General features: G+C 47.2%; 1 protein-coding gene across 1 annotated transcript; it reads right to left on the bottom strand.

Moving 5' to 3' along the window:
• Window positions 1–23: 23 nt before the first annotated feature.
• On the bottom strand, window positions 24–20949 carry LOC128936945 (solute carrier family 23 member 1-like). The gene is made up of 12 exons (XM_054276256.1): window positions 20762–20949; window positions 17033–17182; window positions 15596–15753; window positions 12439–12598; window positions 10927–11108; window positions 9081–9201; window positions 8592–8748; window positions 8144–8397; window positions 4429–4593; window positions 3456–3564; window positions 2404–2499; window positions 24–1297 (listed from the first exon to the last, which is right to left on the bottom strand). Exons 1-12 carry the CDS (start codon window positions 20813–20815, stop codon window positions 1014–1016), a joined length of 1890 nt encoding a protein of 629 aa, XP_054132231.1. The 5' UTR covers window positions 20816–20949; the 3' UTR covers window positions 24–1013.
• Between the last annotated feature and the right edge of the window lie 237 nt (window positions 20950–21186).

Raw genomic sequence — 21186 nt, 5'->3', positions numbered from 1 at the left:
TTTATTACACAGCACCAGGAACCACAGGACCACATGTGATCACATTGCATGTGGCCCTACAGGTTGAGGCTAATAGGGAATAGGAGCAATAACCTGCACACCTGTTTTCCAGAGAAGTGCTTTTCACCACACTAGACCAAACAGGTACAGCAAGGGTACACAGGACACAGCAGCAGCATAGGGATGTGTAAGATTGTGAGCAGAAGTGCTTTCTCCATTATATTTGATGAGGATTCCTTCATCTTTGTAAGGCTGGCTGCCCAGCCTGTTTCTCCTGAGACTCCTCCCAGCACTCCAAAGGTGGGATACATTTCAGTAAGGCTGGTTTATTCTGTTAGGTTAAGAACCTAACTAAGGTCTCTAGACTCCCTCTGTGGTCTGAGGCAGAAGAGACAGGTTCAGAAGACAATCCATCCCATTAACTTTAGATGCCTCTCTTACAACAACATTCATTTGACTGGCTAAATGATGGGAATTTGGAATGAGATGAATCATGACCTAGAGGCACCCGCTCCTTCCCCTTGGCCAGGATGAGGTATACAGCACAAGGTGAGAGGTGGGTGGTGCTTTAAGGTGCTGGGGATTAACCCAACCCAAGGGATGCCTGAGAGAGGTGCAGGGCCCATGTCAGGGAAGCTCCTTCAGCTGCCACATCAGGGGACAAGAAGCCCTCCTGCTTGAGCTGAGCAGCTGCCCCTTAGGGTGCCCAAGGGTCAGTGCAAGAAGGAAACAGAAAACCTTTCCTAGGCATTTCTTGGGCTTTGGTGTTCCCTGAGGAGGGATCAGGTTCTTCCTACAAGTGAGCAGGCAGGGAGGGAGAAGGAAAAAATGACTTCCTCAAGGCTATCAATGGTGCAGTCAGCAGAGCTGGGAAGAAGAAGACATTATCCTTTTCCTGCTCCCCCCTCTAACAGCTGCCAGCTCATGCTCAGGCGATGGGGGCTGCAGACACACTTTCAGACCTCTGTTTCTAGGACGAGTTCACTTGCAGGCGAGGTGCTTATATCCTTGTATCAGCCCCAATTGGTGCTGATTGGTGTATCAGCACCAACCTCAGAGTTTCTTTCTAAGCTTGTTTCAACACTGGTTTTCTGCCTAGCAGCCTTCAGTTCATCCATTCTCTTGTCACAAGACAGTTTTCTGGGGCAAGCAGGGAGATAGCGAAACCAGGAGACATTGCAGTATCTGGTGCCTATGCCAAAGGGAAGATCATAGACCTTGGAAATGAGCTGAGAGCTCTCCATCCCTCCCTTGTGGCTTTGCTTCCATGCCAGGAGCCCCCGCTCCTCCTGTGTTCCTGCAAGAGCAAAGTGAGGTTGTTTTGTTTAAAACTGCAGGGCTGCTTTGTGTGCCTCACACCCACTGCTCAAATCCCAGCAGACCCAGCACAAAATACAAATCCCTTCTACTTAAACCCTTCCAGCTCCAAAGAGCTCTATAAATATTCACTAATGAGCTTCCAGACAATACCCCTTTTCCTGCAACAGCTTCCAGATAAGCAGCCTTCTCCATGCTTTCCATGGGAATCATGTATACCAAGAAGTTTTCACCTGCCACAGAAGATCCAAGAACTGTTCAAAGGGGAGGTTCATGCAGTGCTGGGAAAGCAAGGCTGGATGTTAACTGCCCAGACAGACACTTCAGAGCAGCAGTTACTATTCAGTCACAGGTATTTACCCTAGCCAAAGGAATTCCTAAGTGCCTGTAACTGCTGTGGCAGCAAAGAACCTCTTGGGAAAGGGAGTACCTACCTGTAAATTCTGCCCAGAGGAGCTGATGATTGAAGGCTGCAGGAAAATTAATGAGCCAAAGGAGACTGGCTTTCTGAGAAGCCTCAGACAGTAACAGAATCTTACAGAAAAGAGCATCCTTTCTTCCTGCTCTTCTCCTGCAGCAGAAAAGAGGGTTTCCTCTCCTATTCTTATGCCCTCCCTCCCCATGCTAGATGAAAATCCAAGGTTCTTTGCTGCCTGTGAGGGCCAGCACCAGCCTTTCCTACTGCTTTCCACTTCTGTGGCTTTAGTTCAGCTTCAGTTTTAGCAGCTCCCATGCTGGCACACGTTGGCTCCTTCCACTTCTTACAGCTGCTTTCCTCTCTCCTTTTAACTAGCAATATGGTTTTAGGCAGGCATGTTCCCTGAAAGATGTTTGCCAAATAAACCTTTTCTTCAGCCTGGGTTCTTCCTGACAAATTCTTTTATTTTTGATAAGCTGCTGTTTTCCAGCCAGAGACCATTTCAGTGATGTCTCCTGTTCCTCACCCTTCTCTGGGAGGAGTGCAGTCACACGGTGTTTCATGGTTGCCAACACAACTCCTTTCCACAGGAGTCATGAAAATAAAAAGTACCAGGGAACAAACCCTTGGACAGGCACAAACTACCAGCTCATTTCAGCAAATCTTACCTGGAATGGTGTTATCCAGGATAAATGCCAGAAATCCACCCACAAACATGCCAGTGGTGAGAAGCACCAGGATCACTTGGTCAAGCTGGATGATTCCTAGCAAAAAAATAAAAACCTTTGGATCGTGGTGTAGGAAGAGCATTTTACCTGTTTTACCAGCAACATTTCTGGTGCCAAGAGGCTGCAAGCTGCATGCTTGCTTGGACTAGGCTTGCTTGGATGAGACTTGCAAATCCAAAGCAGAGTGTAAGATTTGGAGTGGAAGGGAGACTGATCTCACAGCCAGTTTCAGACCTACAGTTTTATTCTACATGATTATTCACAGACTCACAGTGGGCAGGAAATGGCTCATTATAAATACACTGAGAGCTTATGAACAGTGCAGACCCCAGCACTGTCTGAGAAAAAGTCACCTTCTGCTCCAAACACATTCAGCACCTGCACAACACCTAACAGCTCCCTACAGAGCACGAGCTTCAGTTCCCAAAGAAATGTGAGTATATTTAGCATGGGATTTCAGCACAAGCTCATCAGGTGTGATGTCTCCCCTTGAGGGGTGATGGCCATGAGCAAAGCCCAGTGGCACTGAGCATCTGACAGGACATCTACAGAGCATGGGGTTTGTGGGCCCACCCAGCACACCATGTATGCTTTAGGAGAGGACACTCTGGCCTCTGTGATGAAGACATCAGTCACACAAGACACAGTGAAGGGCCAGCTGCTGGAGAACTGAAAATTTCAATAAAGTGAACTTGATGGAATTTAGTAGAGGGGTATGCTCTTGCATTTTGAAAGCACAGCATTGCATTGTGTATGAGCACATAAGAAAGCCTCAGTCATTGACAACTCAGTCACTGACCAAAAGCAGAGATTTCTGCACCAGATCTATGCATCCAGGGCAAAAGGCAAAAATAGCCCTCAGAAAGAAACAGGCAACAGTCAAAGCACAGATTTCAGCATTTTATAAGGAAAAAACTATTTTAAAAGATTTCTCTGGTCAGCCTTTCCTTCCATTTCATGCTGCAGAAAATTCTTCTGATGTAATTTCTTACCTGTTTTCAGCAGAGCACTATTTTTGCTTGCCCAGTTGGGAATTGTGAGGCCAGCAAATAGAGAAAATCCAAAGATAAAGATGTTTCTTGAGGAGTTCATATCTGTATACTGCACAGAGAAATTTCATACATTGAAATGTACAAATGCACAAAACTCTGGATTACTGTTGTGTTCATGAGACATGGTGGGATGCAAACACTGGAATCAGGAATGGACCCAGCCCTGGTGCTGCTGGGGGATTTGTGTTCCTGCAGTCCCCAGTGCCAGCCAGCCCTGCCCATGCCAGTGAGCCCTCTGGGATTCAGCCCCTCTGGGTACAGCCCCTTATCTTTACCTGAGGAATTACAAACATAAATGTTTGCATTTGCTGCAGTGTGGTTATAGCTGACACACTCTGTAAGAATCTGACTTCAAACTGAGGGTGCTGTGTGCAGTTTTGGGCACCACAATATAAGATATAAAGTGATTAGTGAGTGTCCAAAGGAGGGCCACGAGGATGGTGAAGGGTCTGGAGGGGAAGCTGTATGAGGAGCAGCTGAGGTCACTTGGCCTGTTCAGTCTGGAGAAGAGGAGACTGAGGAGAGGCCTCACTGCAGTCTGCAACATGAGGGGAAGCAGAGGGGCAAGTACTCATCTCTTAAATCTCATGACCTGTGACAGAAAATGGCATGGAGCTGAGTCAGGGGAGATTTAGGTTGGGTATCAGGAAGAAGCTTTTCACCCAGAGGGTTATTGGGCACTGGAACAGCTCCCCAGGGAAATGGCCACAGCACCAGCCTGACAGAGCTCAGGAAGTGTTTGAACAATGTTCTCAGGCACATGGTGTGACTCTTGGGGTGTCCTGCTCAGGGCCAGCAGTTGGACTTAATGGTCTTGATGGGTCCTTTCCAGCTGAGCTTATTCTATGATTCTCTGTTTCAATGAAATGAAGTCTCCTTCGCCAGGGAGGCAGCAGTGCTCACACAGCTTTACCTGCAAACTGGAAATGCCCACGGCCACGATAACGCCGAACATCACGAGGAACATGCCTCCAATCACAGGGATGGGAATGCTGGCCAGCATGGCCCCAACCTTCCCCAAGATGCCGCTCAGGAGCATGGCACAGGCACCAGCAATGATCACCACTCGGCTCCCCACCTGCAGCAAGAGGAAGAGGAGGCAGTCATGAGGCAGAGGAAGGCCAGGGGGCAGGCTCCAGAGCCAGCCTGTCAGGTAGGTGCTGCTGCTCTGGCCCTAGCACTGCATGGCATGTTCAGGGACAGGTGCTGTGAGCTGGGATGCTGACACTGAATGGGAAGCATCAGTGTCTGTGCACCATAGATATTTATCACATAAGGCACTCTGAAAGCACCGCACCTATTTACTCGTGTTATCCTCTCTCCTACTACTGACAGAACTTCAACAGTTTGCTATTAAACTGAAATTTAAAAAACAATAATAATTAAGAGCATAGTAATACCCACTTTTTCTTGCTTTAGCCTAGAAGTATCTTGGCATACATACAAGCCTGGCACTGCAACGCCCCAGCCAGTCCACTGGACAATCCTTCTGCCAGGGTTTGGACTGACATCCAGAAGTGGCTTTCAATGAGGTATCCCACAATGATCCCTCCATTCCCTTCAGAGACCAGAGCTGGCTGGCTGCTCCATCCTAAGCTCTGGGATCTGATCTATCCTTTCTATGGTCAAAAAATAAGAAGTGAGGAAGTCTTTTTCTCTGTCCCTATCTCTCATCACCCATCTATCTTCAGTAAAACCATTTTTTTCTCATTTCTTCCCCCAGGCCTTTTCTGGGTTAAGTACTACAAAAAAGATGGGCTGAAGGACCAAGCCATGCCCTTTATTCAGACCTGTTAGAGCATATGAATAGGAAAGAAAAAGTATCTGCCAAACAAAGGGTTGAAAGAGACATTTATATAGAAAGTGAAAGGAAAGCAGCAGTATTCCTTAAACTTCCAAGTCAAGATAAGCCTTGCCCACACCAAAACTTGGACTGCCAAAGAATCATGCTAAACTTACAATATTTGTGTCAGGGCAGCTCTGTAATCCTCTGCAAACATTTTATAATTTATTTAATATTTTAATCCCTCCCTTCAAATATCTGAAGAATGTCTAATTACAAGACAGGCTTTTTGTGAATGCTTTCAACAAAAACATTCTCAGTCACTAATAGTGTCTCTTTTTAAGTATTTCTTAAATATGTCGATTTAAAATATTTTAAGTCTTTCTTGATTGTGAAAGATAAATAAAAAAGATTTGGCGTGGAGTTTCAAAAAAAATCATGCATTGCCTTCAGGTGCTTCATTGCTTTTTATACTCTGGCTGACTCTTGGGACACTATTACCATCTAAATGTTAGTTAATAAAAGTCAACAGATCTATTTGTTCAGGATTAGAACAAAGATTCAAAGTCTCAATTTGCTAAAATGTTGAATTATCAAGTATATGGAGTTGGCCCTAAAAGCAAAAGACCTAATCCAGTGACAGCACTGTGACCATATTCTGCTAAAGCCACTAGTTTGGAGTTTGCTTCAATTATGTCAGGAAAATGATAAAATCAGTTCTCTTTCTTAAGGCTGAAGAAACTGCAGGGTTCCCCACAACATGTGGTGATTCTCAGGCCTTTATCTCTCTTTAAAATCCTCCTTTTCTTGGAAAGGAGTTCTCAGTACTGGCATACTGGGCCTGATCAAGCAGTTTAAATATTGGTGCCTGGTGCCATGCAAGATGTTGAATTTTGGCAGCTTCTGGCAGCTTCTCCTTGCCTTATCTGTCAGCCCCTGTATGTATCTGAGATCTCCAAAGACTTCTCCAGTGGTGCTGGACATCTGTGTTTAAGAGAGGAAACAAGTCCCTTGTGTTTCCATTTGTTATGGAAGAATGTGTTTCCCACATACAAAAAGAAATTAAATCTGCCTTGTGCTCTCAGCACCCCCATCTGTCCCAGCCAGGGTGTTTACACTGATTTCAATTGACTGAGATGACACTCTGTTTTCAGCAGAGGTGGGATCCAAGGGAAATACCTCTCCTGAATCAGCAAGGATGGCATGTCCTCCTGGAGGACTTGGCATACATTGTGAGAATACATGTCCTGTAATCTGGTAATTATGAATTTGGGCAGCATCCCATACATACAAGCACGCAGCAAACTGCACATCAGGAAGAGCTGGCTCAGGTAGATGGTTTGTATGCACAGACTCCCTAGTGACAATGCACACGTGGTGATGGGCTGAACTGGACTCCATGCAGACATCCAGACAGCCCTTGGTGCTCGAGGCAGCCGCCTCAGTCAGACACTAACACTGCCATGTGTGAAAAATGCTTATCGTGAGGTTTATGAAATCCAGTGAAATAAGCAATATTATAGAGTGGAAGCTGTAAGGATTTATTTACTGACTCACAACTCTTCTGGCTTATCGTTGCTTATTTGGCAATGATTTGAAAACGTTGTCCAGTTAGCCTAAATGTCTGTCAGCCTATCCTATGGCTGCAAAGCTTAGTGAAAATCTTTGATCTGAATGTCAAGCTTATCTCTGGAAATTTCTTTCCCTGATAAGTGCAATTAATATACTCAAGGGACTCACACACAAACCTTTGCAATCACATTTTGTAACCCTGAAGAAACAGTCTACCTTTCACATGATTGCCATCCTTGGGTTATAGAAGTTGTGGAATTTGAAGCCCTATTAATATTCACCCTTTCCCTTTCTCTCCTCTCCCTCTCCATGTCCATATGGGTTAGCTCAGATGTGGCATTGTCTCTCCAGCCTTACCTAGGCCAGGTATCTGAGTGGGTGCACTAATTCCCTATGCAGGCCAGAGGCAGAGAAAGGGAAGCACTGCCCACCTCTCTTAAGTCATTTGTAGTGCTGCTGAGCTGGTCACCAACGTGCCAAGGCACAATTTTCCCATGTTCTAAGTTATATATTGTTGGGGAAGATGAAACAGGAAAGCCTTATAAACATGATTGTCTGGCAAAAGATTTTGAGAATATAGAAACTATAAGCAAGATTGAAATGAAAGCAAGCTTTGAGATACCTCAGTTACTGAACAACTGGAAAACAATGGTATGGCCAGACTGAAGGTAATCCCCTTTTGATGAAACAAGACCCTCTGCTTGCAGGCAGGTCCAAGGGTAAGAGCAGACCCTACTGGCTTGGCAGAAGGGGTCCAAGGAGTCCAGGGTGTTAAAATGTAACACAGTATAGTAATGTAATGATTCTTATAGGCTGTATGTAAATGCTGTAAGACTTGTATATTGTACTAAATTAGTCAGTGAGAATTAGAATATTCAACACAGAAGAAGATTTATTGTATTGTAAGAAGAATCTCACTCTCTTACCCTTTTACTCTCTTACCCTTTAATGCTCTTACCTTTTTTACTCCCTTACTCTCTCCCACCCTCTCTACCCCTCTCTTCTCTCGGGCCTGTTCTGAGCCGCAGCTGGCAGCTCCCAGCAGGGCCCTGCACTCAGGCCCTTTGCAATAAACCCCAAGTTCCACAACCTAGCTGCAGAGATCTCTCGTCTCCGTCCATCCCGACCGTCCTGCCCCCCGACACTCCGACAATACATAAGTTATAAAACTTTGGGGAGGCGGCCTGATCTCACTGCCCAGGCCCAGCACACAGCCATGTGCACACCCCGCGGGGGAGCCCTGCGGGAGGCACCGCCGTGCGGCCAGGCTCACCTTGGTGATGCCCAGGACTCCCACGTTCTCGCTGTAGGACGTGGTGCCGCTGCCCGTGCCCCAGGCCCCGGCCAGCAGGCAGCCGATGCCCTCCACGCCGATGCCGCGGCTGATGGCGTGCTCCGGCGGCGGCGGGGCCCCGCACAGGCGGGCACAGGCGTAGTAATCCCCCACCGACTCCAGCATGGAGGAAATCACCCCGGCCAGGATGCCAAAGATCCCGGCCAGGCTCACCGTTGGCGTTCCCCACTGGCCTGCAAGTAAAGAGCTCGGTTCAGGTGGAATGTCAAGGTTTCATTTGCCCTGAAATCTGCCCCGGGGGAGGAAGGACAGCAGGAACTGTGTTCTGAACTGTGGCTGTTCGCCTGATTTTTGACATGTCCTCTCCTCCTGGTAAGTGGAGGTGGAGGCAGGAGCAGGCAGGATGGGGAAGGGCAGGCGGCGGTACCTGGGTAAGGCAGGCGGAACCAGGGAGCCCGTGACAGAACGTCCCCGCGGCTGTCTGTCCGGGCCAGGTGGCCGTAGGCGCTGGGGGCCGCAGGGAGGACGCCGGTCACTGTCAGCAAGTAGCACAGCAGCCAGCTCAGCGAGAGCCCCAGCAGCACCTGCCCATCACAAGCAGTAGTGGCGGCTGGTTAGGGTATGGCTGTGTCCTCAGCACGGCTGCGGTGGACAATGTGTCCCCGCCCGACCCTTCTCCCTGCACACGGACGGGAGGCAAAGAGGCAGCAGGAGCTCCTGGTGGCCCTCTCTTCTTCTCTCCCTCCCTCCCAATAATCAGGGCCATGGGGAGCTTTTTCCTCTCTGCCCCTTGCCACACAGGCTCAGCTGGGAAGCACTCACTCATCTGGACATGAGTGGAAAGAGCCCAGGCAGCCCAGGGTGGGTGAAGCCAGTCCCTGTCACAATTCCCTGGTATCCAGGAACCCCAACGTACCGGGAAGATCTGGAAGAGGTAGACTGGAGAGGAGTGGGATTTCTTGCCTCTCTGGTAAGATGGCAGCGGCACAGCAATGTGTTTCAAGTACTGAGAGAACAAAACTATGAAAAAAGTAGTCCTAGAAGGAGGGAAAATGAGACCATAAACAAAGGGGTTGCCCAGCTGCCCACCTGTCCCCACACTAAGTGAACCCCTGCTACCCAAGAACTAAGGACTCTGGAAGACCCATGAAAACAGGCTCTCTGCAGCAGAGGGTGGCTCCCCATTCCACCAAGCCAGACATGGAACAAACTTTCCATCACAATCTACTGATAGCTCTGCATATTTGCAAATAACTCTTTTACCCTTATTGTTTCAAGACTGACACCCCAGGCAGTGCACCTGTGAGTATGACACTGTTGCAGAAAGGTTTAAAATGCCTCATAAGTAAAAGAAAGACCTGACAGACATGCAAGGTTCACGTTCTGCCTGTGTAATTCAGATATACTAGAAATACAGGATTTATTCTTTCCTGATTTCAGGTTTTGTTCTTCAAAAGGCAAAAAGCTTCTGTAACACAGAGTAAAAGAAGAGGATTTGGTTTGGCTGTGCAAATCCCTGTTTTGAAAGAAAAACCCATGCTGGGACTGTGGGGCTGCACATGGTGCCCTCAGAGGCCTCCCAGCCAGGCAAGAAGGGGAGAGCATGGCTCTGTGTCTGCGAGGGCTGAGCTGAGGAGGGGCCCTCCATGGCAGGGCTGTTCCCCTGTGTCCCTGGCAGCACCTGGGCCTCGTGACAATGGAAGTAACTGCAGCTCCTCTCCCATCCCTTGTGTAGGACACATCTGGAACAGCAGCACATCTGGGTGCACTCACAGCCTGCCCCCCATGTGCCTTTTGCCCAGAGGGGCCAACCAGAGGAAGCTGGAGGCTACCACATGTGGAGAGAGGGCAGGGACTGGGCATCCCACTTCAACTGCTGAGCTGCTAGAAGACCACAGACATTTCCTGGGTTAGCCAGGCCTCTGAAGGCCTCCTCATTATTTTACAACAAATTGAAATTTTACACATGGAGTGAATTCATCTGGATAGGATTTGGTGAGAAATCAATTGCACCAGCTGGAACTGACTTCACTGGAAAACTGGTAGTTTTCCCCATGTGAAAAGGTGACAAATTGTAGGTGCAGTAGTCAGGGACAGGCAGAATTCCAACAGTGAAAAGAAAACTCTGTCCTCACTTCTCTGCAAAGACACTCCATGCCATACACAATTCAAAGCACTGGATGACTGGAGGGAGAAAGTCTGAGGAGGAACTGGTTTCCATTTTTGGTTTCTAACGCTACACAGACTGTGAGTGCACGTTTTGTCCATTTGCATAAAGAAGTGCTCAGCAGCCTTAGGACTCTGGAGGGAACAATTCCTCCTACTCATGTGAAGACAGTACATAAAGCACCAGCTATTTCAGCATAGAATACCTGAATGCTCAACTTGGTCATTTTAGGAATGTCTTTTAAACTTAAATAACAGGTGTGTAAGACAGTCTGTGTAGACAACTGTGACAGAGACTGCACACACATGGGAAGGCTTGTACCACTACTGAGCTATGGACTTTGTATTTTTACAAAAATCAGTGGATTTTTAACTCATGTTTGGGTTCTGCTTTGTTGCTGAGAGCTTAACCTCCTGAGGATTGGAGGAGAATGACTATGTCACATGGCTGTCTTGCACAAGCCTGTCACATGTTGGTGCTCAACACATAAACCTTGAACCCAGGGGAACTCTGCTACAGACTGTGACACTTGGTTTCATATTAGAGGCAGGTGATTTGTGTACTCTCATCTTTCCCACAGAGATGTGAGACTTACAGGAATGCTATGCCCCAGTGCTGCCCAGCCATATCTCCAGCTGACTCAAACAGAGGTAGTCCAACCAAGGTGATAGTGGGGGCAATTGTCAGGGGGCCAATGAACCTCATCAGAAATCCAATCAGGCCAGAAAATCCAACGAAGATTTGAAAGCAAGAAGTTACAATGATAGTTCCTTGCACCTGGAAAAAAAACCAGAGGTTGGAAGGGACTCCAGCTGTTGAGCCTTTTCTTCATGTCAGTGCAAATCCAGCATGAGAGCCAGGCTCAGTCTCTAGTGACGGAGTGGCATAGAGGCCTCCTGCTGACAAACCTGGCTAAGAATTACATGTGGGAAGGACCACCAAAGCAGCAGCAAAGCAACTCCCCCCTTGGCCGATGGACTTTTGTTCCAGAGATCACCTCCTCCCTGTCCTCTTGGGCCACCAAGCATGCATCACCTGCCCTGCACTCTCCTGCCTGCTTCCCCAAGTCAGGGGAAAAGCTCTTGCCCCAAAAACAGGAGCAGGGCCATGGTCTCCACTGATCTTCCTTTTGGGAAGGGCTTGGGTCTCTTCAGCACACTGCTGAAGCAAGTGACTCATCACAGCCTCTTTTTTTTCCCTGAGTATCAGTTTCACTCTGGGAGCACATTTATCACCCTGAACTTCCCAGTGTTTGACAATCACTGCCCAGGAGCCAGCAATTACATTCTGAAATGCTGCTCACCTCAGTGTCAGCTTCAGGCAGGGGCAAGGCTGCTCTCTGCCTTTTCAGATTTGGTAACAAGCCCAGGCTGCAACCTCTGTGGTGCTGAGCACCTTCCTCCCCCAGCCCCAGGGGCTGGGTGAATGACCCAGGCTGAAATGAGACGTCAGCAGTGCCCTTGGGATAGATTTTTGTGTATCAGCAGAGAGCAACCTGTGCTGCACAGCAAACCCCTGGTGAGCTTTCAACACTTCCCAAGGGGTTTGGAAAACACACCAAAAATGGATCCACAGAGGCAAATTTGGTCACTTGCTCTGATAAAGGCAATTGATGTAGAATAAGGCTGTGAGATCCCTGACTTTTCCCCCTCCCTTCTGATTACCTAAGAATGTCCTTTTCCTTAATATTTACAGTATGTTTTGCCTTGCATTTTTTTACTAGGTTTCCTGTGCTTAGACAGGGTTGTTTCCTTGAAAATATTTTCCCTCCCTTTCTTCTTTTGGGCTAACCTTGCTTTATAGAGTTTCCCTCCCTTTCTTCTTTTGGGCTAACCTTGCTTTATAGAGAAGGGATCTGACTGGACCAGTGGAGACTTTGCAGGGACCATAAATCACATGAGGAGGTCTGCATGTCCCCTGTTCAGCAGCAGTGAAGCACCTACTTTTTTTGATAGAGAATAGATGCTTAGAAAGCTGCAACAGCTTGAGGGCCAAGGTTCATTGGGAATAGAAGTTTTTCCAGCTGTGATGGCCATTATATGGTCAGGCACTTTACTGAAAGAAACAGCCCTGATACAGAGCAGGTGCCACTGAAAATGTAATATACCTCTCGCATCCGTGTCTGCCAGACTTGGATGAATTCTGGTGAAGAGGCATTCACCAGGGTGGCATTGTTTGTCCAGGCAGGGCACTTCCAGTTGGGGAGAGACAGCATTGCCAAGGTGGGGGTCAGGAATGTTAAAGTCCCTCCTTGAATAATAGGCAGCCTGGAAGGAAAGCAGAGGGAAAAAATGACAAGTGAGAGTGCTAGAAACTCTGCTCTATAAGGGTGAGAGAAAGGAAAGCAAAATAAATTTAAAAGTCAGTCTGCCCATGGCCTCTGACAGGATCTTTTGAATTGTTGTGGCAGGTCACTGTCACTGACCATGGGGAGGAATTGCTGCCCATTGCACACAAGAGCACTGACATGGGGCAAGAGCTGAGGTTCAAATACCAGCAATGGAGGGGCACATGGGTGCTACAGCCCAACCCTGCTACCCCTGTTAAGGAAGAAGTAGTGCTTCTAATGGCTGATGGGACCACAGACATGCACAGAGTAGGAAAAGTCTGGCAGGGGAAGAAGACCAAGGAAGAAAGACGGTGAGATGCTGAAGAAAAGTTCAGTCAGTCTTGCCAATATCCAGTTGCTGCCTCTCTCCCTTTGGCTGCTTTGGTTTTCTTCACAATGTGCTCATGCACACAAGGGCATGCATTAAGTACTCTCCATGTCACAACAATCCTCAGTCTGAGGGTGATAGAAAATGTGACTTGGCTTTTAGCACACTGGGTTTTAATGCCAATTCCTCTTCTGCACTTCCACTGAAACTAGAAAGGAAACCTGCATGGAGGGGTCTGTGGGTGACTGGGGAGTCCTTGGCTCTCCCCCCACACCACATGTCTCCTGGCTTAGAGTATCTCTTCCTCTGGGAATCCCTCAGAGTAGCAAGGAGCTTGCATCTCCAGAGGAGTTCAGCACTGGCTTCATGCAGAGATTTATACAGCAGAGCAATGCTCCTTTGAGCTGCACCAGCGTCTTTTTCCATGCATGAAGAAATGGAGACAGAGACCTAAAAGGTCTGACTGACTCCTCAAAGCTCCACATAAGCCCCCATTGCAGTGCAAGTATTTTTAACCATTCTTCTAGTGTGCTTGAAAAATCCTAAGCTGCCTGAGGGTGGGCACAACATCCCTGAAACAGCCAAGGAAAATCTCCAAGGTGCCTCTGTTTTCCTTCTGTAGGGAGCACCCTTAGGAGGAGCCCCCAAAGCAACCTCTCCTTGTTCCAGGAGCTCTCATGGCACCTGTTCAGAAAAGCCATGGGATGGCAATTCAGGTGACTGCTTTTGCAGGGCACAGCTTTCCCTGAAACAGAGGAATTTCCAATTCTTGAATTAGGGGATGGTGTAGCTGTAACAGACCATGTCTCTGTCACCTAAACCAAATATTTATACTAGTCATGTGCAACTGAAACACTGTCAAAGCTTTGAAACAACTTTTCTGGGCAAGGCACAGGAACAAACAAAAAGAAACAGAGAAGGCCCAGGGCCGTGACTTGGAATCTAACAATAGATTTATAGTTTCTGTTGTGTTGGTCCCTAAGATATTTCACAGCCAGTGTTGGCATGGGTGTGCTCAGTGTTGCCATGGGTAGGCTCAGAGGAAAATGGGGTGCCAAGGTGATGCTTATGGGGTGCACTGAACTCTTTCCTGTGGGGTTTGCAAGAGGGAAAGCTGCAGAAATAGGGAAGGCAATACTATGTTTTGATAATCAGTATATGATGCCCAAGCATTTACTAAGCAGGACTCACCATAAGAGCAAATGACCTGTGTCTCCCCTCAGGAGCCTCTGACAGTGTCTCCAGTGACTGTCTGGGACCCACTGCTGCTTTTTCATGCTGTGTAACATGACTGAGCTGCAGGTTGCAGTGGGTCAGCTTTTCCCTTGGCTATTGCTTCATGAATGTCCTCATGCCTTACAGTTGGGGTCAGCAACACGGCAATTGCACCCTCAGCATGGCAAAAACCATTCAAGTTTATCCCATGGGAACAGCTCCTTAGCACTTAATTTGACCTGTTGTACCTCAATTAGCTATTCATCCATGGGAGAGAGAGGCTCTCTGCTACTCTTTAATCCCCAGTTAACAGACAGCAGGGGACATTACAGCTCTCAGGAATGCACTGAGGTGTTTGGAGGGTGCCTGGGAGAACTCAGAATGCCTGAATTGCACCAGCAGTGATGGTCATGGACTCCAGCCTGAATTTAGCTGAAAACCCAGTTTCTCTGTTTTTTGTGGTCAAGGTGCTCCTCTTTCCTCCACTAATCCTGTAAAAATGTAGAAGAAGGGGAGCACTCCTCAGGAAGTTTGTCTACAAACACTTCTTAAGACTAAGAGAGACAGAAAAGTTTCAGTAGTGAATGAAGCAGGAGGAAGAAAAACATTTTGTGGAGCTGGCAGTTGACCAGTGATTAACCAGAGTCCCTCAGGTTCAGAAGCCAGAGAATGTGTAGCTTTTGTCTTTGAAGCAAAAACCACAGGTTCCCACCATACTGGAGGAAAAACAGCCTGTGGAAAGACAGAGACAGCCCACAGTTGTGACAAGGGAAATAGAAGAAATTTTTCAAGGTCACCAAAGATACAGGGTTTTTCTGGAAAAGGGGAGTACTTGCAGTCATCTCTGTCACTAAATACTTCTTTTTCTGGGTACCGAATAGCAACTCCATGCTCATCTCACTGCTAGCTGCTCATCAGCAAAGGATTTACCTTTTATGCCACAAATCCCTGAGCGTGGGAAGTGGCACCACATACCAGGATGTGCTGCTGAACTCTTCCCTGAGTCCCTAAGTGGTGGCAGATGGACTTCACCCCTAGAGTTTCCTGTAGAATCTGTGTTCTCTTGACCCTGGGCCCAAATCAGAAGGCTCCTGCCTCAGCTGGAAGATCCCTGGAGTAAGGAGCAAGCAGGTACTTTTTACTGCATGTTGCAATGCTCTATTATTTTGAGGACAGATTCCTTGTAAGCCCAACAGAAGGTATATGAAGTATCAGGAGATGGAAAATTCGGAGCCGCAAGGTAGCCCTGCAAAGCTGTCAGCAGTTTCAGGGTGCTTTGGCATGGACCCTGATTGCCCAAGGGTAACAAATGACTCACTGTTAAACTCTAAACAGGGTGGTGGCCTAGCACACAGTAATTGCTCACGTTCTCAGTTCTCGAATTTGGCCTACCTCACTCCAAAGAGGACTTGCAGCAGGGTGCAAATTCCTGAGACAAAGATGATGGTGCTGATCAGGTGGCTCTGGGTCAGTAGGTCATGCTGGAGGCAAAGGCCTTTGGAGAGCATCAGCGGGACGGCTACAAGACCTCCTATGGCTGTCAAGAAGTGCTAGGAGCCACAGAGAAAGACTGGGTGAAGAAGGACACAGACCTGGCTCTGTGTTATTTATTACCCTGTTGTTGAGAGAACTCACAGATTTGTGCTATACTAACATTACCCATCCTCTCTTTTTCTTGGCAGCTTTAATGCCCTGTTAGAGGCTGTTCCAAAGCACCTACAAGAATTGCAATGCACCCACTGAAATGTTTCCTCCTTTACATGCCCAAAGACCTTTTGTAGTGCTCTGGACTTCCCAGGCCACTGTCAGACACAACCAGTTTATCCCCAGCATCTGCAGACAAAGTTGTTGGACATACTTTTCCAGGAAGCTGGGGGCCTCCCAGGGAACAGGGAGAGAGCAATCAGGCAAAGTGAATGCAAATATTTCAGTCCATCTCATTGGCACCACAAAGGATGACATAAAAAGTTGGCAAATTGGAGCTACACATTTTTTGCCATCAGTAGCTTTTCTCACAGAGCACAATTATAGATAATCATAAAAAGTGAGTGCCAAAGAATGGAAGAATTGAGCATTGTGTTTGTCAGAAGAGTCACAGACATATTTCTACCATGGCCTGTTGTTAATGACTAAATCTGAAAACAATTTTAAAACGTCTTTTTATTTTAATTATTAACCTATGTTGTTCACTCTCACTTTGGAGCACAGCACTGCAGAGGTGGAACTGGTGGCACTCAGAAGCACACTTTATTCACTACAAGCATGTTTTATTAAAATTATGATGCAGATGTGTTGGGCTGATAGACTCTAAATTTCCATTTAAGAAAACAAAGTACAAAATTCCACCAACCTCCAAGCACAGTCCATCATTATCTTAATGACTCTAAGGTCTCTTTTCCCACAGGCTCCCTACCCAGCATGGCATTGGTGGCACTGGGTCATTTAGCACACCTGGGCACAGACACCAGCCAAAATAGCATGTGGCCTGAGTTTTTGTTGCCATGGGAAGGCAGAAGTTCAGAAAGTCTTTACACGTTTGGCTACCTTCAGCCAAGGTACCCAACATGTTCTTATTAACTGACCCCAGCCCCAGGACTCTGCCTGACCATTTGCACTTCAAAGGGTGCAATGTAGCTGTGGGCATGATGATAATGATCAGTGCTCAGGATGTGGACCAAAGGACTGAGCTCACTCATATCCAGCCTCAGAGCTCCATTCAAGCCCTGTGAAAGTACAACACTCCCAAATTCAGGTTTCACCCCAATTAACTGGCTGAACAGCCAAGTAACTTCCCCCTACTCCCAGCCTGCACCTGCTTTCCCGTCTCACCTGAATGCCCAGCAGGATGCACAGATACCAGGGAGGCACATCTGTGACAGTGTAGCCAAGCTTGGTCCCACTGTGGCTAGTGCCTCCACCCTCCTCTGGGCCCCAGGCAGCATGAGCTGGTGAGAAATGGCAGTGGCTCCTACGTTTATCCTGGACAACAGGAGAGACACTTTGTTAGCCAGAGCCTGGCCCTGCAGATGCCCAGCAGCTGCCTCTCTTGCAGCCATGCTCCACATCTGGCAGGAATACCTCCTGTGCAGCTTTCAACAGCGCCACAATATTAAAAAAACAAAACAAAACAAAACAAAAACAAGGAGGGGAAATTAAAACAGAGGCACAAAACATATATGGAAAATTTTTGTATGTGCTAGTGTGTCTAGGCCTGAAGAAACAATAGAGGGTGTCTCAATCTCAAAGGGACATCCAAAGTGTGTTAATATCATTAAAATCTAGTTAAGGATGAAGAAACTGACACCAGAAGCAAGGAAGAGTGTGCAGTGGGCTTATCAGCGAAAGCTGCACTGTCCGCTGGTCCCTGTACCTCCTGCCAAATTCACCCAAAAAGCATTTTTTATAAAACATTCTAAAACACCTGGCTGCCACTAATTACTGAGTAGAAGCACATTTTATATTTCATTTCCTGGGTCTTCTCTTTCAATCTCCTTATGCTTACCTTTACCAGTGTTGTGCCTTGATAAAACACCTGCCTTTTGTCCCACTAGAAAACCCTGCTCCTCCAGAGGAGCTGGCTGAAACACAGGGACACCAGTGGATGGGAAATCCCAGCATCCATGCCAAAGGAGCTACCTGAAACTGCTACCCAGGAAGGCTTGGATCTCCTCCCAGGCAGGCAGAAGCCCCAGGGCTTCCCGGGGAGCTCTATGCCTTACCGTGTTTATTTATAAAAAGATGCATTTTGCCAAGGAAAGCAAAGTAGTGCTTTGATCATTTGCCACAGCTTTTAAGTTGAGCAAATTCTCCTGGTTGTCCGTGCCTCCTTCCAGCCCACTCTGACCCCTGTGCACACACAGGGTGGAAGGAGGCTGCCTGGGAAACCACAACACTTAGAGCCAGATGCAAAAGCTAATTAAGATCCCAAAGCATTTGTTTCGTTGGCCCATCTCCAACCAGCAAGTCCTCAGCATGCTGGCACCAGAGGGCTTTTCTGGGCTGAGATGCCTTGCTCTAACAGGCAGGGACAGAAACCTGCTGTGTGGAGAAGCCTAATCAGTTTGTCTGCACCAAACTTCTTTTTGTTTTGTTTTTTTAATCCTCCAAATCCTGCAGGAACCTGAAGACACCAAAATACCCATCACAATAGCAAAGTGTCTGCAGTAACACTCCTGGCCTGCCTACTGAGGGAGGCAAACAGGTTGTGCTGTGGTCAGGAACAGAGATATAACATTAATGTTGCATTCTGTTGTAAGTCTTGCAGGTGTGGCAGATTATTACCAAAATCATTTGCCTGAAACATCCAGGTTTGCATTCTCTTGGTTGAGTCTCCAAAGTCCCATATTAGGTCATGCTGTTGAAAACAGGCCATGTAATCCCTAAGACCCCAGACCCTAATATTGTCATTGATCTGAACTGTTGTGTGAGGGGTGTGGAACTCAGGTTGTAAGGGTATCATTGAATTACTTATGAATTTCTTTGTTCAAGGGCCCTTCCCAGCAGCACCCAGCTCAAGCTGTTTCTACTGCAGTACCACTCAAATAAACAACCTTAATCAACTTAAAGCCTGAGACTCTGCTCTGGAATTCCTATGCTGGAGAAGCCTCTTTAACAAACACAGCATATTTATCCAGCCTGGGCAAACTGGGAGCATTACAGATACTTTAAAATAGATAGGTGAAGGCAGACTTAATTCAAACTGACTCAGGCATAAACTTCAAGAGCAAAAGGTGTTCCTTAATAACTCCCTGTGCTGACATTTTCCTTTCAGAACAAGAGAGCCTGAGCCATGGATTAACAAATGTACAGCAAGGTACTTAAGACTGCCCATGCATGGAATTATTTGGAGACAATTACTCCTGAATAACACCATGGGTAGACAAATGCTAAGCTAGGCAGACAGCAGTAAGCTCCTTTCGTTTCACTGCAATTTCCCCTGTATTAACCAGGAGGCATATTCCAGGCAGGCAGAGCCTGTGCCAGTAACAGCCCCACATGATCATCACATGAGTGCCTGACCCTCCCCAGGGGAGTGAGCAGGGCTCATCAGGAAAAGGATGGAGCAGAGATATCAGGATGAGAAAGGAGCAGAGGCACTGGACTCAAACTGAAATTATGGAGGTACCATCTTAAAATCTGAAAACATTTTTTTGCTGTGGGAGTGACCAAGCACTACACAGGTTGCCTAGAGAGGCTGTGGATTCTCCATCCTCAGAGATATTAAAAACCTGTCTGGACACAGCCCTAGGCAGCTGGCTCTGGACAGCCCTGCTTGAGCAGGGGTTTGGAGAAGGTGATCTCCAGCATTCCAACCTCAGCCAGCCTGTGAGGCTGAGATGCTGGCAGGAGGACAAGGCAGGAGCAGTCTGGAGCAGGGTTCTCAGCCCAGCTGCTCCCATGAATCCAGGGGACCAGGACACCTTCCATGTGCCTCAGGCTCCAGACACAGCACGAGAGCCCTCCATCACACCTTAAATAAGTGCATCAAGGAGGCGGTCAGGAACGGAACTGCTTGAACCACAGGTAAAAGATCTTTGTGTTCTACCTTCTCTAGGGTTATTCAAACCATAAAACCTCACAAGTCTGGTATGTTATGGCAGAACAAGATAAAACGGAGAGCCTGTTAAAAATAACGAAAGAAAACTGACTGACTCTGAGCACTTCCCTGAGGCTCTGCCCACAGCTGGCACAGCACCTCCCCTGCACACAGCAAGCTCACCCAGAGCTACACAAGAAATGTGGGACTTGTACACTAGGAGGTTAAATGCTTCCTCCAAGGCAGCACAGACAGGTGGTCTGTATTGAGGTAGCAAGATGTTTGTAGGACCCCACTCCCTCACACCTGCTGACAGAAAATAAGCACAGTTTTTAGTTTCTAATGGAGGTGACCCCTTCTTTGGGATAGGAAGAGGGCTGTCATATCCCAGGACCTTGTCCATGGCTGTTATAGCTAGCAGCATTGTCAGTGTACCACACAGCCCTGGACTAGCGCATCATTTACAGCTTTTACTACACATGTGTAATTCTACAGGGTGCCCTCCTCTGCTGACACCCAAACCTCTTCTTCACCTACATTTCTAACAATTCACCTCACTGGAAATACGACAAGGAATTTTAAAAAAGCATACTTTCTTTTCCTGTAAAGACAAGGAAACACAGTCTTTACTCAACTAAAATTCTATTGTAATTACAAATACATAAATACATAAAATTCTATTGTATTACGAATACATAAAATGCTTTACCCAGGAGCACAGCCACAAGCTCACCTGTTTTTCAGTACAGATACACACATGCACTGCCATTCATCTACATTATCATTTTAGAAATAGTGGAGGGAAAAGAAGTTAAAAGGGTGCCAGAGAGTAGAAAGTATGCAGCAGCAGGGGCTGTAGTGAGGAAATCATTCCTCAGATTCTTGTCAATAAGAGCCGAGACAGAAGTTTAGCACACACCAGAATCATTGCAGCAGCCCCAGCCCCTGGCTTTCCCCTTCTCCTCCTTCCACAGGGTTTGCACCTCTTTATGCAAGAATTACCTTTCAGAGAGCAGACTCACCTCAAAGCTGGAGTTACCTAGCCCATTGATATCTTTGTCTGAAGAGGGTGTCATGCCTTCTGTTTGCCTTCACCGACTGCCTTGAAAAAGAACCAGTCAGAAGAGGAAAGCCTCCCAAATTCCCACTCCTTTCAGGCAAAACAGTCCCAAAGAAATGGGGTGAGAAGATGCAGAAGCTGGATTTCAGGGGCCAAACAGTGCTCAGTCCTAGCTATTCATGTGAGCTGTACTGCAGAAGTATTTCATTTTCTTGGGCTTATATAAGTGACTCCTTTCCTCCAGCTGATTAGAGGACTGGCATTCAAACAATCTGGAAAGCAGCCCTTCCCTGGAATGAGAGAATCAGTAACTGCTGACAGAAAAACTTCATCCACAGGTAAGGATGCTGGAGGATATCAGAGAGGCATCCCACACAGCCTTGGAAA

The sequence above is a fragment of the Melozone crissalis genome, unplaced genomic scaffold (genome assembly GCF_028551555.1).
Source record: "Melozone crissalis strain CALT ecotype California unplaced genomic scaffold, PUWL_Pcris_2 ptg000004l_1, whole genome shotgun sequence".
Taxonomy (NCBI): Eukaryota; Metazoa; Chordata; class Aves; order Passeriformes; family Passerellidae; genus Melozone; species Melozone crissalis.
Note: the sequence above shows the minus strand (reverse complement) of the source record. Positions and strands in the feature narration are given on the sequence as shown.

Excerpts from the sequence above, each read along its gene's own strand:
- LOC128936945 (XM_054276256.1), bottom strand. The coding sequence starts at position 20,815 with ATGACACCCTCTTCAGACAAAGATATCAATGGGCTAGGTAACTCCAGC. Across the intron at positions 12,599-15,595 it reads CAAGTCCTCTTTGGAGTGAG|GCTGCCTATTATTCAAGGAG; the intron begins GTAGGCCAAATT and ends CTTTCCTTCCAG. Across the intron at positions 8,749-9,080 it reads ACCTCTTCCAGATCTTCCCG|GTGCTGCTGGGGCTCTCGCT; the intron begins GTACGTTGGGGT and ends TGTGATGGGCAG.